The sequence below is a fragment of the Montipora foliosa genome, chromosome 13 (genome assembly GCF_036669935.1).
Source record: "Montipora foliosa isolate CH-2021 chromosome 13, ASM3666993v2, whole genome shotgun sequence".
Lineage (NCBI taxonomy): Eukaryota > Metazoa > Cnidaria > Anthozoa > Scleractinia > Acroporidae > Montipora > Montipora foliosa.
The window spans coordinates 33,453,517-33,471,016 of NC_090881.1; the positions used below are offsets into that span (position 1 = coordinate 33,453,517).

Consider the following 17,500-nt stretch of genomic DNA (forward strand, 5'->3'; position numbering starts at 1 on the left):
CTATAATCAATCATTGCATTAAGGCGAACTGTTCCTTCATTATTTTTTCACGGCTGTTAATGTTTTTTCTCGTCTTTAATTGGAGCATTCATGTTAGCACGATGAGTGAGCAGGCGCCGTAAAGTTCAAATAGCCAATTTTTGGCTACGAGAACCCTACGGCGCATGTTCTCCTACATATAGTTTCCCAGAGCCTTGGGTCGATCCGAGGCTCTGGTGACGAGAATGGAGCTTTGCCATTTAATTACGGTGCCTACTACTGTTATTGCGCATCTCGAGGTGCTCACTAATACAGGGATATTTTTGCGTGGCTTAAAAGTTATGCGGAGAAAGCAGAACTTAGCAAGTGCGCTTGGTATCCGAAAAGAAAATTGGGGGTAACCATGCATTTTTCAGATATGATAAATCTTGAATTTGGGAAAGAACTTTTTACAAATATTGTTGATTAATTATCTTTGAAAAATACGTAGTTACCCCCAAGTTTCGTTTTGCTTGCTTAGATCTGCTTTTCCCATATTCTGCTATTCACAAAGCGCACAAAAGTTTCTTTGAACAGTAGTAGGCACCGTCCTGAGCTTGGTCCAGTTGAAAATCCTGTCCGAAGGTGGCATTGGCGCTATTGCTGTAAAGGAGATAAAAAGTACATTTGTGCTATTTTCACGGTCGCATTGATTTTCTCGCAACTCGCTCGTGCGACTTTGGACAACGATCTCACTCGTAAATAACGTGCGTCAGCACTTTCAACCCATTTTCTCCTCGATTACTAATTCGATTTTGGTTCTTTGTCCATAGAATCTCGGGTCCAAAAGTGGAGGAGTTGATTGCCACGTGGAAGAGTTATACCGTGGAGTGTCACCAGAGAGTAGTACAATGCAAGGTATCTGCTGACTTCTGAACGCTATTTTTTTCGGATTGGTGATCTTTTAAACCTAAAAGGTCTTTGTGTTTCTTTATGCAAGCAACACAACACATTCATTCAAGATGGCGTCGCCCGCAAAATTTGAAGTTTAAATTAAGCGATTTTCAAACTTATTTTTTCTGATATAATGGCTTTGATTGAAATCTTTTCGAAAGAAATTTGATTGGAACATTACTTCGCCGCTCTTCGTTTTGTTAGAATGGAGGTTTCGTTAAATCAAAAGATTTTAACTGATTTCACCCCACAGCCGCTACTCCTTAAATTGTCCTAATTACCTCTAAAAGTTTCTGAGAAATGCAAAAGTGGGTTGATATGCCTGTTGAATATCTAGTTACACACGTACGATGCTTTTTGCTCAGTCATGTACAGCAGCCTGAGTTCTTGGGGTGCTATAGGCATCTGTTGACTCGAAATTCGTGCACAGTGGGTCACACAACAATCTGCATTTATCCCGTCACTTGGCCAACCTTGAAACCACTGGTCGCTGCATGCAAGAATGAGTTGGCTTACAGAGCCTTTGATTTGTGTTGTTCTTTCAGGCAACGTTTAATGAGCAGATCGAGCTACTTAAAAATGGCAGCACTCTTGCCAGTGTTCCACATCTCTCCATTCCTGGTCCACCTCCCTATCCAGCCATTCCAGTTTTACAGCCTCTGGTAAGTGTTCGCGGACGAATTTTTGTCACCCTTGACAATGGTGTTTACTCTTGTATCAAAGCAACTCTAGTTTTGCCTTTATTCAAAGACCAGGTAACTGAGCACAGAACTGTAAAATGGTGTATTGGTAGAGCAATTGTGATGGGCAATTTAAGCTTCAGTTATGAGTTAACAGTTAAAAAGCATACATAGCGACCGCGGTCATGTAATTTCCTGGGCCTTTTAAAGTCAGGCGCTGGCTTTCTCAAGTTTTTGAGGCAAGTAATTTTGTTTGTAAGTTTTCCTTGTCCCCCGAATGCTGTTCAAAATTTTCTTTTGAGAAACTTCTGACTTCAGCCTTAACCAGCTGCGGTAGAGTTGGCTATGGCAGAAGATCACGAACTGGGAGTATCTTTTGGCTGACCTTATTGTTAACTTTTGGTTTGCGTTTGTATTTGTTTTTTGTTGAGATATTTATTTCTTTTCGGTTCTTCTAATCCTCGATTACTTGTCGTTAGGGCTGTCAACGATATCGTCAAGATCACTTTTTTGTTCTTTTGGTTTTCGTTTGTATATTTGCTATTGCATATTAACAATATCGTTTTCTCGGGTCATACTTACGGCTGCTTGTAAAAGTTATTAAGGAGGCTCAAAAGGGATTTTTGTGGCTATAGTGTTTGTGAAACGATGAAAGATACCAAAGAAGGAGATTTCATAGTGTAGGCTAACTATAAATATCTTTGCAACTCTATTGTTGGGTAATACTTTAAGGGTACTTATGACGTCATCTTGGTTATCATGGCAACGCGCCAGGTCCACAAAAAGGTTCTCTAAATTTCAGTCGGTGACCTACCGTTTTTATTTCTTTGTTGGGAATCTCCCTAAATTCTTTAAAAAGTTATCTAGTAGAATTTAAGATACATCGAAAAAAGGCGTTTTATAGTTGACAGAAAATTGTACCAGATAACTTTCCCCGAAATTTTTTTATTTGAATTGCCATCTTGAATAATGATACGTGCATGCAAAAAATCAAGATAGGTCACTGATCAAAATTTCGAGATAAAGACATTTTTTTTGGCAAGTTTTATTTCCGGTTCGCGCGATTTTACGTCATCTTTTCACTTCCGGTGTAGCAACGAAACCTTACGAGCCTCTTTAAGTATATCATTTAGCAGTTGAGTCGAGTAGTAGAGCTAAACATGAAGTCAATCGTGCCCCACTGTAAAATACGGTATGCTCAATGCACAAAACATAGCGCGCGAACCCTTTCCCAGAGGTGAGAAGTCATGTGTTGTTGGTAAGTTCATTTTTCCTGTTGTTTATAAGTCCACTCTTTTCTCTGCTAGGTACCAGGACAACAACAGAAAAACCAAATTCAACCGCATCCCCCGCCTCAATCCCTTGTGGAAAACAGTGCTTTCGTACCAAGGGCAGCTAACCCTCCCCTCCCTAATCCATCTGCTGGTGCGACTGTGGCACGCCCTGGAACTACTGGTCCTCCAACAACAACGAGCACTGCTGTTGGTGGTGGAGATAAACCCGCCTCAATGGCTGCTGCCACTGCTGCAGTCCCCGGTGCTGTTGCAGCTGCAGCAAACATATCTGAAAAGGCAAAGTCCAATAGCTTTGAGAAGATCATGCTTCGTCTGTCAACTATGTACCCCAATTTGTCTAGGTAAGTGACAAGGAATAGTAACGGACAGATATGTAAGTGGCAGGAAAAATTACTTATAGAAAGTACTGCTTAGTCAGCTGAGTGGCTTTTATTTGTATGTTCACACTTCTAGTTTGTGGAACAAGAGGGTCATTTGCTGCACCCTATTGCTGAAACTGCTGCAACTGGCTGAAAGAAATAGATCATGATGGCGAACTAAAACTGAAGTGTTGAAGCTTTGACTATAGGTATTTTTTCCGCACAAAATTGAAGTTATGTCCCACCTACGTTTTTTCAGGTTAGAGTTGACCGGATTGATTAAAGAGGTGCGACAGAATAAACATGGCTCACTGACTGGTTTGTCGCTGGAGGATATCGTCAGCAGCGTGTCAGAGCTTGTCGAGAAAAAGAAAAAGGTGATTTATGCTAACAGTTGTTATCAAATAAGATAGATCCGATGTTGTCATTTCGTTGTCTTATTCTGTTAAGCTCGGTAAAAGGGGAAAACTGGTTTATCTTCGCTTTTAGCACATATCCCTTGTCACGTTTTTAAACACGAAGGCGTGGTACCTTAGTCACATGCGGGTGATTTTTCAATCAACCGTGGACGCATTCAGAACTCTGTAGTTATTTGTTAAAAATAGAAGAGTAACCAGGTTTTGGAAACATTCAAAAAAGCGTTTTGTGGTTAAGAAAAATTTAGAAAAGTTTTCCATCTGATTGAAAATAAATCCACCCCTCACACGTCTTCTTCCTTTCTCCTCAGTTATTTTAAGACCCTGAGTGTTGGTCCGGCCGGAGTCGAGCTCTCAAGCTCTCGACCTCCCGCTTGGCAGCCCGATGCACAACCAACTGAGCCACCGGTCAACTCCCTATCGCTGAAATCCTTCAAAGTCAAACTTTTTGAATATTACATGAACGCTCTCCTGAATCTATATTGATCCTGTCAATCCTGAAACCTGAAAATCTGTCTGCCTGAAGTGCAACATGGCCCGATCACTTAACTGTAGCATTACTTGCTGCTTTTAATCTCATTATAATTTGCAATTTTTGTTTGAAACCACAGTAAATGGTTTCGCTGTTGTGGCCTCCCTGTCCATACTTGCTTTCTTTTTCTGTTTAAACAATAAGGACGAAGTTGAGTAAAATAAAATAAGCCTGCGTCAAACTATTAAATACTTTTCATTAGGAGGATAACATACTCTTAAATTTAAATATTTTTAGTCTACAATATTGGTCTCTACACCGAAAGCAAACTTGTTTGACGATTCTTACCTCAAAATTTCGCTTTTTATCTGCTGGGCACGACGCGCAAAGTTATCAAAACGAGCAGTTATTTGGACCCACGATCGTATTGTGAGAGGTGTGGGTCTATTCTCGATTTTACTTCACAAAGTTCTTTGCAATGCAAAATTTCTTTGAAGACAGGAGTGCAAAGCAGTTTGTACCTCTCACATTACGGTCGTGGATCCAAATTACCGCTAGTTCGGCCACGTTTACGTGGTTTGCACGGCACAGAAAAAACGAAATTCTGGGTGACATTAGTGGCATATGTTTGCTTTGCATGGGGAGAGTTATATTAGGAACGAAAAATGTTTGGGTTTAGGTGCACTTTTAGCCAAACAGGAATTTGATACAGTGGAGCTAGTGTATGTAAAAACAAAGGAATGCTGACTTGAATTTATGCGTGCTTGAATCACATATCTGACTTATTGGACTCGTACATAGCACTCCATTAAAAGACTCTGAGTTGTAAGGCTCTTTTTTTTTTTAATTTTAAACGTAACTCATTTACTTTAACGGTTCAGTCTCCAGAATCATTTGGTCTGAACTGCTCGCTAACAAAGCTCAAGGAGACTTTTGCTATCGTCATTTCCACGTGGAGCCTTTGGCCTCTTGTCTGTAGCTAGGGCTGGTCTACATTTAAAATGAAAGCATCAGCACATTCAACATACTCATGCAGGCGCATTATTTTGAACTGAACCCTATCACTCCCGGGAATGATAGGTATATAAATTCTCTTCACAATTTCAATGAAATGTCAGTCACACAGGTATTGAGAATGAAGATTGTTATCAACTTAAGATATGTGATCTTGATGTAACACCAAATTCTCATGACTACCCGACAAAGAACTCTCTATTACTTGTTGGGAGAATAAACTTTTCTATCGTGGGAATAAAAGGGTTGAAAAGTATCTCTTGTTGTAACAATTGGCCCTGATGATCAAGACGCTTCTGGGTTTGTGTATGTTGCTTGTGCTTCTTCTTGCGTCCTTTGTTTAAAGCAACCCCTAATTTCAAATTTTCGAGAACGTTGAAAATACGGATGCAGTTAAATCTTAACAGTGCTTTCATCCGTTGCGATTACCTGTACTAGTAATTGTGTTGACTTTCCCACCATTTAAGGCTGGCTCATTGCGTCCCTCTGGCTCTCAGCCCTCCAACAGTCCCACAATTCAGCGAGCAACAAAAACAGCTGCCATGCAACAGGTACCCCAGCCAGCACCCGGACATTCAGTCCAGCCAATGGCGAAGCCGATTGCGCCGGAAGTGTCTAAGACGTCAGTTGTTGGCGGGAGGAACGAAGACGATCCGTGCGTCATATGTCATGAAGACATGAATGCAACCAATAATATTGTTACATTGGAATGTGGACACCGATATCATTCAGCCGTAAGATTGTTTAATCCTTTTTGGGGTGGAGTGGTATATTCCTGATACTTCAAAATCAGAAGAGGTTTTAAATCAAGGAGCTCAGGGCCCATCTATAATTAGAATAGTCCCCCCCCCACCCCCCCCCCCCCCACAAAAAAAAAATATATATTATATATTATTATTTTGCCTTTTGTCTTATCGGTGCTCAACCCGTTAACGTCACACGTGCATAAATTAAGATATAGGACGTAACTCTTTACAACCTCTAATTTCATTGGCTCCCTTAAGGACACAGCTCTATTGTTTTTTGGGGTAGAATCCATTGTTTCTTTTGTATCGTTCTTTGTGTCCATTGTTTTCTGAACCAATCCCGAGAGCCATTGTAATAGCTGTTTACTGACCCTAAATTAAACGTGAAAAATATGCCAGGAGGACATGAATCTCAAAACAATCAACCTTTGTTCGCCCTTAGTGATGAGCACGACAAAGGTTGCTAACTTAATTTTTTTTTGTTTCAGTGTATTCGGAAGTGGTTGCTAGGGGAGCAAAGCACATGTCCAACTTGCAGAGTCCATGCCTTGCTTCCTGACGAATTTCCACGTTTGAAGTAAATTGCAAAGTGTAATTTCAACATTCGAGGGAAGGGCCATTTTATTTTCAAGAGGCGAGGTTTTGGTTCCCTGCTACAAAGGCCTCTTTTTCCGAGTATTTCACGGGCTGACGGACAGGAGAGGCGACCTCTGCCCTGGCTCGCGATCTTGGTCAGCGCTACTTAAAATACACGCCCCCAGTTACGTTTGAACATGACTGGAGACCACTCCTTTATAATTTTGATCACACAGTTAGGTAGCTAAGGAAGCGCCGTGCCTGCTCATCCCAGTTTGTTTTCGTCATTGGCCAGTGGTCTCTTTCTCCTCTCAACCGTCCACCAGGCAGATACAAAAGTAAACTGTTCCTGTTAGAAGGGAAGGAGTTCGTATCATGACCGAAAACTTTCTTGCACAATTGAAGTAGGACAACAAACCGTACCCAAGAAAGCACAGAGAAAATATTCAATTATGTCGCAGTTGATCCTCCTGATGCTGAAGAAAGAGAAATTCGTATTTGGAGAGAAATTGCCCAACCTCCCTTACTTGATTAGGCCATTTCAGAGTTCATGTCTGCCTCCTCTTCAAAGCGAGTCTAAGTGCGAAATTTTTGTAATGGTAATTAGTTCTACTTTACATATGAATGAAAACTAATTATCATAAGAAGAACTTCGCACTTAGACTCGCTTTGAAGAGGAGGCAGACATGAACTCGGAAATGGCCTATTGCTACGATTTTTGGTTGTCACACATTATGTCTTATCATGGCATTATAGTGTCACGCTTGCTTGGATTGTGATCATCACCAAAAACTAGGCCAATGTGAAATTGGGTGGATCTTACAAGAATAATTTATAACTTGTCTCGACTGGTTTCCAAGGTGAAAATTTAATCGATGTTGTCAGGTTAACAATTCGGTTGCAATGCCCATAACACAAAATATTAAATAAAATTAGTTTCTCCTAGTTTTTTTATGGTCTCCCTATTTGAGTCCTCCAACAACAGATAAGATTTTTATCTTTGTTAAAACTTCGTATATTAGTTTTTAAAGTATTTCGATGATCACCCTTCGAATAAAAATGTTTTTGTTATCAAAAGACTTGTTTCAAATTAAACTTTGATGGAGGTTTTTAGAAATTGTTTCACAATTAAAGTCTAAAAGTAGAATCAGTTTGCTTATTTTTGGTGATTTGATTTTATGTAGTTACCACTTGATAAGATAAAAAAAAATATGGAAATAAGTGGAAGGAAATCACTTGCCCTTGCCACAAGGCGTACAAACGTGTAGATTAAAAGGCCTCTGTGGGTCCGAAAAGACAGTTGCATATAGTAGGGCCCTTGCACAGCTCTCCTCTTAGACAATGGTTTTTCCATATGGCCCTGTGCGCTGCAGCAAATTCGTAAATACCATACCGTTGCTATGGACCCCTTGAAATAGTCATTTCTCGAGACCTTTTAAATCTAAAGTTATCCTTTTTTGACAAGTGTGTTCTATTTAACATTTCTTTGTGTAGTTCGACTCACAACCATATTTTGTGAATCACGTGACCAAAACAGAAAATCCCAAAAAACTGAGCAAGTGAACTATGTTTTTCGCAGATTTGTAACGCAACAGTATGAGAACGTTCTAACACAAATCTGTGGCATGGATTTTAACAAAAAGTATGACGTCACAAGACCCTCCTTTGATACACTTTTCAAAATATCAGTTCCAAAAAAAATTCTATTCTTTTTATCCAAATAGAAATTCCAAGCTACAGTTTACGAAAAATGGTGGGACGGTTCCCATCTGGTGAAAAAACCGCCTAATCCTTTTCGTTTCCTGAGAATTTTTACATGTTAATAGAGAAGTTAGGCATTCTCTAATTTTAACTTGTCTCGTTCCTTTGAGAAGTTGCTTGATATCTGGAGCTAAATAGGACAAAAATGAACTGATATCAAGCAGGGTTCTTACATTTTTGGCAAAACCCTAATTTCATTCCGACGTTTGGCGGAAACGTCATGGTTAACCTCTATTCACTGAAAACGCACGGTAGAGGACTGGGACTAGTTTCGCATACCCCTTTTGGTTGAAGTGATGTCAGATTGCCATTGAAAAACGTCTAATACTTGAAAAAACCATCCATGCAACCTTTTGTAGGGCCCTTGACTAAAAAGCTTCCTTAGAAACCATTGTCTTTCTGTAGTTAAGAGCCACCCTCCCCCACCCCCACCTCCCCTCCTGAGGCTGACCATTGATAGTCGAAACCGTTTTGAGAATTGTCGCGCCCGACAGGGAGACCGGCGACGACGTGAGGTCGATAGGAATGACTCAAATGTCTTCTCGATTAGAGCATAGTTAATCGAAGGACTGGTTATGAAACCTTATTACTTTCAAAAGCGAGAACAATGTTGTTTCAATCGATATTGAATAGACCGTGAGCCTGCACGACCTTTTGTTTTTTCTTCGCACGGGTTCGCAAATTAGTTGCGCATAATTTAATTAATCGAAGGATTTGATTGGTTGTCTTCTCGAAAAAAGGTGTGTTTTGTGCAGTGTCAAGGCCAAAAATACGGACAAAAACATGAAACAAAGGAAATTGTCCAGTTTCATAACCATCTCCATGCATTAACTATGATTAGAGAGATGCCACTTTATTTTTGAACCAAATATCATTTAATTACAATGCCGGAATGCTTCACTAACAGAACGATCCAGAAACTGCATGCAATACCACCAGATACGAGACCACTTACTGAAGAAAGGAACGTACGAATGCCCATATTAAAACCATCAGCGGTTGACCAGAAATAATTATAAAATCGATGTTTGACGGTGATAATTGTACATATACGCGACAATAACTGAAAGCTAACCAATTTAGAAATAGTTGCATAGATCCATACACGCTAACCATTCGGCGTTCTGCAAAATACCCCAGACGCCACGTGGTCAGAAATACCTTCCTTTGATTTGGTATCATCTCTTGCGGGAAACAATAGAGTGATTTTACTTGACCCGTGAAATATATAGTGGAATATTACACGCTATATGTGCGTAAAAGCCCATATCACATGGTGAAATTAAGATCGAGGATGAAAAAACTGACACAAAAACAGAACACACAATAATGACACAACTGAAGAGATAAATTATACGACAGTTATTGTAATACTTTTTATTAAGTGAAATTCTTCATTTTACATTTCTCTTTACTGCACTACCGTTTTAGATCTAAATAGTCTGAGTAACAGAAAAACAATAGGTCTAATTAGGACGTAGTGTTACACAATAACTATTCAAATGAAGCTATGATCTTCGCAGTTATGAACGCAATTTTTACAATTGCGTAGAGAAGCCTCAGGCTTCTCTACGCAATTGTAAAAATTGCGTTCATAACTGCGAAGATCCTAGCTTTATTTGATTTCATATCCGCAGTTCATATGATTCATTTCATCACAATAACTATTATTCTCTGTTTCGCGGGTCAAGTAAAATCACTCTAGACCTTTTTCATAATTGTCACCTTTTATTATTCTTTTGCTAATGCGCAGATTAGCCTACCAAGTCTCATTTTAGGAGGGTAATGGGGTTTGTTTGTTTGTTATTTATTTGTTTAAGCAGGTTGAAGTTTTGGCAGCTATTCAGCTGATGTGGACCTGCTATACCCACCCACCCATATACTCACAAAAGACAGCCACAACACCGGGAACTTCATCCCCTACATTTGGGGTTGCATTTTCAACAGACTTACTAGACTGGGGTCGCAAATTGTCGAGATTGTGGGAGTAAAAAAATTCTGGCTAGTGGGATTTTAAAATGGAAAGATTCGCGGAAAAAACAGTTGTTAAAAAAAAAAAGAACTGTGGCGCTATTGATTTAATATTTTCTAGTCTCATTTTATTCCGTTCTGAAATTACAATTAAAAGGCTATATGTAAGGTTTATGCATAAACAGAAAGTGACTAAGTTGGGGTCGCTAAAATTACATTTACCCGAAAGTGTCTAAGATGGGGTCAGTAATTGGCCATGAAACTGACTGTAAAGGAGGTAGGGGTTCTGAGAGGCAAGTGGTACATACCCAGCTAAAATTGACCCAAGTACCCACCCCCCACCCCCCTCCCCCAGGGATTTGCACTTGGACAAAAGAATTATAAATTGACCGTCGTTTACGAATAAGGTCTGTAAGTCCGTTTGGATACATTAGGTGCCACCGAAGTTTTTATTGAAGCAGGAATGTAAACCACACAATTGTAAAACTGAAATTAGGAGGAAACATAAAAATTTCGCTGTGAAAAGTTAAATTTTTCTTGGTTGAAACAGCTGACGCTGACAAAAGCGACTTCACTTGCTTCCGGACGGTTGATTGTTTTCATTTTTTGCATGTTAACTTTAATTTGAAATTTATTTCTTAAAAATTTAAGTAAATTTAGAGGGTGAAAAACTGATTTTTCTTTGGAACTGGCCTAAGGATTTTTTTTCATTTTAAATATTTTAGAAAATATTTCTAACATTATCGGGGAACTCTGCATGGGAAGATTTCACCGTTCTGTTTTTCTTTTTCCAAAAAGACATTTAAGGCTCAAAGAAAGCCTTATATCGTTGCAATGGTAACGACATTTTGGAAGGGAATGTGATGTGAGAAATCTATCATGGGTACTTAATACCCTGGCCAAATTTAGTCTTGATATGATTACCCTAACCGTATATCTAAAAACATTATCCTTATTTGTGTGAAGAAAGCCTCTTTATCACACGGCGGCCATGTTAAGTCACGAGGATTGAAAACTTTTGTTTTGCCCCATCGAAACTCGTTCCCAAACAATATGGCCGCCGTATAAGGCCCATCAGCAGCCATTAGAGCTCCTGGTCACCATTATTTGTTTATTTTCGGTGACCCATTTTGAATCATGAGCTTTAAAATTGCGTGTGTGGCTTACGCGCGCTCAGCTGAAAACCCTACATGGCTCTCCGTTTTCGAATGGCGCGCGTTCAGTATCCCAATCCTCAGGATAATGATCCCGCGCCATTCGAGACAGAGTCTGCGCGCAGGCCAGATCGCGCGCGAAATGTCAGATGTTGTTATGCATGCCATGTTGTCCATCGCTTGCATCGTGATTGTCATATGAATCTTGACTGTACAGACTTCATTAAATTAATAGGTTTTGTGTAAAAACAGAACTGCATTCTTCAAATTATTTCGTATGTCCTCCCAAAATTCCACAGCGAAGGTTTTTTCCGGTGGACTGCAATTGACTTGGAGTTTTTATCTGTTTACACTTTTTTTAATAACAATAATGAAGCAAGAGAAGTCTGAAAGACTTAATTCGCAAACACAACAACTTCCTTTATTGCACATGTTTTGTTTTTGAATAATCGTTTTATCGAGTGATCGAATTTCAATTGTGAAAAGTCACGCTACGATTTTGCGGTTTGTTACAAGAAAATTTGTAAAATATTAATACAAATACCATTCAAAAATGGCCCATTTGAAATCTTTTGGAATTCGCACCAGTGCTGTTCTGTCGAATATTTTAACTCTGAAAACCGGAATAAAATTTCGAGGTTCATTTCCCCAGAATATAATAATTCAACTGTGAGTATGTCAATAGGATTATTAACAAGGGGAATAATTTGCAAAGAATGTTAATAAATTAATTTGGACCAATCGTGATCTCCCAAGGGAGTCGCTCTTAAGGAAATCGACTTGAAAGTGATAGATCAAACGTATCACTGAACGTGCAAATTGAATTCTGCCGGAGTTCAGAGCGCCATTTCGTTCTAAGACGTATTTTGAGCAGTGTAACACTTCGGCGCAAAGTCGAAATCGTTTTTAATGTAGAAGTGATCTTGAAGTGTTGCGATTTCTCTGAAATCTAACCATGCCAAGCCACAGGTCTGACCGCGGGCATAAGGACAGAGAACGTGATCAAAAAGACAAGAGGGAGAGGGAGCGACTGACAGACGATGCTGGAAGTCAAGAAATCTTAGATGAAGGGATTATACAAGTTCAGGTAATTCCACAGGACGATAACTGGGGAGAAACAGCCACATCGATCACAGAAACAGCAACCTCAATTGTAACCCTCAGTGAAACTTCTTTGAGCGACGTTGGGAAAGAGAAACGTTCACTCTCGTGTACCTTTGTTCGCCATGTTAAGTTAGTTCCAGCAGCGATTTTGAGCATATGTGCGGTAGTTTCGCCCATTCTTTTCGTTATATTTCCTCTTGTTACATGGAAACCTCAACCCTGTGGCTACGATTGCGACGGTGTTTTCATCAGCTTCGCCGTGAAAGAGCTTCTTTTAATTGTTGCAATATGGGCTTTGTATTTTCGGAAATCTCGAGCTTCAATGCCTCGTATATTTGTCCTTCGAGTCGGCTTGATGTTCCTCGTGTTTGTTGTTATCGTATGCTTCTGGCTCTTCTATGGCTTGAGAATCGTTTCTAAACAGACCCCCCGATTTTCAGACATTCTTCATTTTGCCGTGAATCTAACGGATACGTTGCTATTTATGCATTACACTTCGCTCGTTGTGCTTTGGATTCGGCAAAACGACCCTTTGTTTACATTGAAAGTCATTCGCAGCACGGACGGTGAAAGTAAATTCTATAACATCGGCCCGCTCTCGATCCAACGAACAGCAGTGTTTGTGTTAGAGCAATATTACAAGGATTTTCCGGAGTATAATCCGTTTCTCATGCAAACTCCGGCAAGGTCGTCGAACAAACAGTTTTCAAGTCTGAAGTTTTACGACATCGATGGCAAACAGAACGACAAAGTAAATCCTCGCGCTCGGGCCATCTTAACCGCGGCTTCCACTCGTAGACGCGATCCGGCGAGAAACGATCGTTTCTATGAAGAAGCAGAATTTGAACGCAAAATAAAGCGGAGGAAAGCGCGCTTGTTCAGTGCATGCGAAGAGGCGTTCGGACACATCAAAAGAGTGCAGTTGGAACGCGGTCCTTGTGTTCCAATGGATCCCGAAGAAACAGCACAATCACTGTTTCCTTCATTTGCAAGACCTCTTCAGAAATATCTCAGAACTGTTCGACTTCACCATCGTTACACAATGGATGGCATTATCAAACACCTTGCGCATTGCCTGACTTTTGATATGACACCCAAGGCGTTCTTAGAGCGTTACATAAACGAACAACCGTGTGTTGAGTTTACAACAAAACGTCGCACCCAGAGTTGGAGTTTAGTTTGCGAGGAACAAGTCACAAAAACGTTATCGTCGTCAACAGTTTTCCAACTGAAAGGCGACGATCTTTCTTTAATTGTTACTGTTCGCAGACTCCCGTATTTTGACATTTCAGAGGACGAGTTTGATTTTGAAAGCAACAAGTTTGTACTTCGATTAAATTCCGAAACATCCGTCTGAATTGAACTTTCATTGTCAAACAGAATGAACTAAATATTTTTGTAACTGTAATTTTGGGCTATTTCTTCTCAAGTGTGCTCTCCAAGAGAGGAACATACGTTTGCCTCGGTTAAGTTACGGACGTTGTTCACGATCGCGAGTTGTATGTTTATTTCATCATGAAATGTACAATATATTGTTTTTCTTGTTCTTTCAATCTTCAAGTGGATTGTGACCACCTTTGTAATGTTTAGAATTCTCATTTCATTAGCTAGACGCAAGGATTTCTGGAACCATGTACTTGGTTCGCTCATAGTGTACATATAAATGAGTTTTAGATTTGTAATATTAATGTTAACGGGCCAAAAGCTGTAGTCATTATTCACATAAACGCAGAATTGCTTTGACCTTAAATATTTTGCCATGTTCGACGTTTCGCCGTGATTTTTAGAAGTTGGTCTTGGTTGGTAAAGGACTTGGACGAAGTTCTCTTCCTCCAATTAATGGTTATCGCAACTGGATCGAGGCAAGAGAAAATATTTATCTTTGTTTTCTCTTGATCGAGGTCATTTCCATTTCTTATTAAAGATCGAGAATAACTGTTACATTTAGGCTTCTCTAGTAGTGATAATGGCGTTTAAAAGCTGAGTTAATTTTTTTCAAGAGTTAAAATTGCCGTGGGTTACTTTATTTGCGTTTTATCTTTTTAGTTGTAAATGCCTGATTGTTGTGGTCGCGAACGGGCTTAAAACTATGCATATAATTGTTGTGGTACTAATTTTCTCAAGCTGTTTATTTCTATCTGAATTGAACTGTCTGCTTCGTTCAAATACTTCAAACCAACCAGATACGATTATTGTTTGTATTTTTCCTATTACAAAACAACTATCAATCTGTTTTCAAATAAACTACACGATTAAAGAAAATGGTTTGTTTGAATTGAATTCTTACAAAGAAACACCCGCCAACCCCTTTCAAGGATGTCTTAATTGCGCAATTTCTTCTTGGCTGCGTGAAATCTTCCCCGTTTATTGTCTTCTGGCGATAGATATCTTTTAACGCATGGGGTTTAATTAAAACTCGACGTTTTCAATATATACATCTGGAGCGTTGACGCATCTTCAAAGAAAAATAATTTCTCTTCACAATAGAAAATGTCACATCATGTTTAACGCTTTAAATATTTGCAAGATCAACTTTACAAGGTGGACTTGATTGACCCTCTCGGGAAGAGATATCGGTCTAAGATTAGCTCGGGAAGCAATTCGTGTTTCCCCAATATGTTTTTCTGTGTACCGATACTTCAGCACTACTTTAATTAATGCTTTGATCCGTGACTCGAGTTTTATTTACTTTCTTATGGATCATTTTTAGTTACACAAACATACTTGATCTTGAAAATAATATATTGCACTGGATACAGGAAAGTAGGATGACATGCCTTGCTGAGAGGTGATATCCACACAAGAGAAGTTAACAAGCAGACTTTATCTTAGATTTCCGATTATCAAATACTTGAACTGTACTCAATGACCACTTGTATTTCGTCAGAACAGAAATCCCTAATTCCTTCATGTTTCCTCAGAGTTTTTGATTGGCCCTTTTTTTTTTTTGTCTTTACGAAGGATCTTCGGGAAGTTCGGGAACAATCGGGTGAAGTCGCACAGCTAATTAAGTTTTTGAGTAAAAGTAATAACGAACAGGCGAATGAGGAGACCTAAACTTCGAGCCAGGATTCGAGCTAGGATCCGAGCCAGGTTTCCAGCCAGGATTCCAGCCAGGATTCGAGCTAAGATGAGCTTTCTCCGCTATTTATTCTGGAATCTCTCGGTTAGGTTAGGTCTATTTGCGTTGGTTTTAGTCTAGTTAGGGTTAGGGTAGGTCTTGGCTAGGTTAGGTTAGCTCTCGGTTAGGTCTCGAATCCTAGCTCGGATCCTGGCTCGAATCCTGGCTCGGATCCTGGCTTTATTCTTAATTTATCTCCAGGCGAATCGCACCTAAATTGCAAGTTAAATTCACAAATTAATTGCGCAGTCAATGAGGATGAGTGTTTATCGCATGACGAAAGTTTGTTTTTCAAACTGGAACATTGGGCAGTTTTCATCAAATATGTTTACTTCCATTGTAAACACTTGTTTGCTCAATTCTGTAGGGTTCTGTCTTCGGGATCAGCCTGCTTTCACATTGTTACAAACGACGGAGACTGGAGTAATTCATTTTTATCACTCGCTTTGTTCTACCGTTTGCCAATTATCCATGAGTTCAGTATGAGCGGCTCCTGGACAAACTTACTGACTACCGAAACACAAGGTTCTTTCTGTTCTGATATTTGGGACATTTGAATAACAAAAAGGATGTTTGTATTGAACAGATACCTTCTCATAAAAAATTCAAATTTTACTTTTGATCAGATTTCCTTTATTCTCGGCAGACACTTTGAAGACAAGTTTAATTAAAGCTTAGTAATCGGAAATAGTTACCGAAGAAGGATTAGCCCTTGTCTTATATTTAAAGTTTCATTTTACACACAAAGCGAGAAAAGCGACTGCCCACAGAGGCAGAAATCTCTGCGGAAGTCGCTAGGTATAAAAGCACAGCGGGGACTTGCTTTTTTCCGTGCGATGAGTTGTTTCAATAAACAAAAGTATCCGTCACGCGCGATCTTCCATCCGAACGAAGGCATTCCACGACATAATTTTTTGTGGGCCGAGAGGCCCGTTTCTCGAAAGTCCCGAAAACGTTTCGGGCCCGAAATTGCTAACCACTTATTTTGGAAGGCCGATCTTTTAACATGTTTTCAACGTAACAAAAAGCAAACTGACTGTGAAGTTGGGCGACTCAAATGCTATCCGTTCTTGAGATACAGGTTGACAAGTACTGAAATCCTTGCACAAATTGGAACTGTCGGATAATGACTTATCCACCTAGGGCCGGTTCCTGAAAAGGTCTCGTAATACCTCTATTCTAGGGATAAATGTGCTTTATTCCAGAATACTTTTAACCCCGGAATAAATTCTGTTCTGTTAGAGCAGTAAATTTATCCCTGGAATAACTGTTATACCTGGTTTAATTTGTTAACCGGCCCTCGACAAAGCTATCCAGTAATAAGAACAGCCTACACGCGTTCGTTGAACGCGCGTCTCTTCCTCTAACGCACGCTTCTTCGTTTCATATAATTTCCCAAGATTCCCAAGGGCCAAATTAACAAACTCCTCGAAAGCATTTTTGTTTTGTCCTCAGGCACGAGCATCCTTGGGTTTTTATACGCTGTTGAGCCGGTTCTTACCTGGTTCGGCGATAACACTTGTACAGACTAAACATCATACCAAACCTGTTCTCAGTATAGTGTCTCAGAGAGTTGAGGAAGCCGGAGGGTGAGATCTTTTAGCACGGAGAAAATAGACCAGGAAAACTAGAGAGAGGGCAGGACTGATGTGTCCCCAGTTTTTTCTCACCTCAATTTTTTCACTCGTCCCAACTGACCGAGCCTACAACAGGATATATGTTTACAAGCCTTCGTGCGGGTGACTGCAAATTGTCTAGAAGAGTGAATTAGATAGAAGTGTTGATCTATCACTTTGCGGTCTTGCCCCGGCACAGTCACAAATGGATTTATTTTTTGATACACTTTGTGCACGAAACAAACAAGGGACCGCTTGTTTTAACCAATCAGAAGAAGCCATGTCACGCGTGACTACTTTTGC

At 39.8% G+C, this 17,500-nt stretch overlaps 2 protein-coding genes across 3 annotated transcripts in view; both read left to right on the top strand.

Moving 5' to 3' along the window:
• Positions 1-7,607, top strand: part of LOC137982080 (E3 ubiquitin-protein ligase TTC3-like) — a 70,905-nt gene extending 63,298 nt beyond the window's left edge. For both annotated transcript variants that reach the window (XM_068829124.1, XM_068829123.1), the window contains exons 42-47: positions 792-876; positions 1,458-1,574; positions 2,900-3,228; positions 3,506-3,623; positions 5,616-5,882; positions 6,383-7,607. In XM_068829124.1, the coding sequence (XP_068685225.1) occupies positions 792-876; positions 1,458-1,574; positions 2,900-3,228; positions 3,506-3,623; positions 5,616-5,882; positions 6,383-6,475 (1,009 nt within the window). In that variant the 3' untranslated portion in view covers positions 6,476-7,607. The remainder of the gene's footprint in view (positions 1-791; positions 877-1,457; positions 1,575-2,899; positions 3,229-3,505; positions 3,624-5,615; positions 5,883-6,382) is intronic.
• A 4,511-nt stretch (positions 7,608-12,118) lies between these two features.
• On the top strand, positions 12,119-14,722 carry LOC137982145 (vang-like protein 2-B). The gene has a single exon (XM_068829209.1). It carries the CDS (start codon positions 12,312-12,314, stop codon positions 13,815-13,817), a length of 1,506 nt encoding a protein of 501 aa, XP_068685310.1. The 5' UTR covers positions 12,119-12,311; the 3' UTR covers positions 13,818-14,722.
• Positions 14,723-17,500: the final 2,778 nt, after the last annotated feature.

Coding starts and splice junctions, on each gene's coding strand:
- LOC137982145 (XM_068829209.1), top strand. CDS start 12,312: ATGCCAAGCCACAGGTCTGACCGCGGGCATAAGGACAGAGAACGTGAT.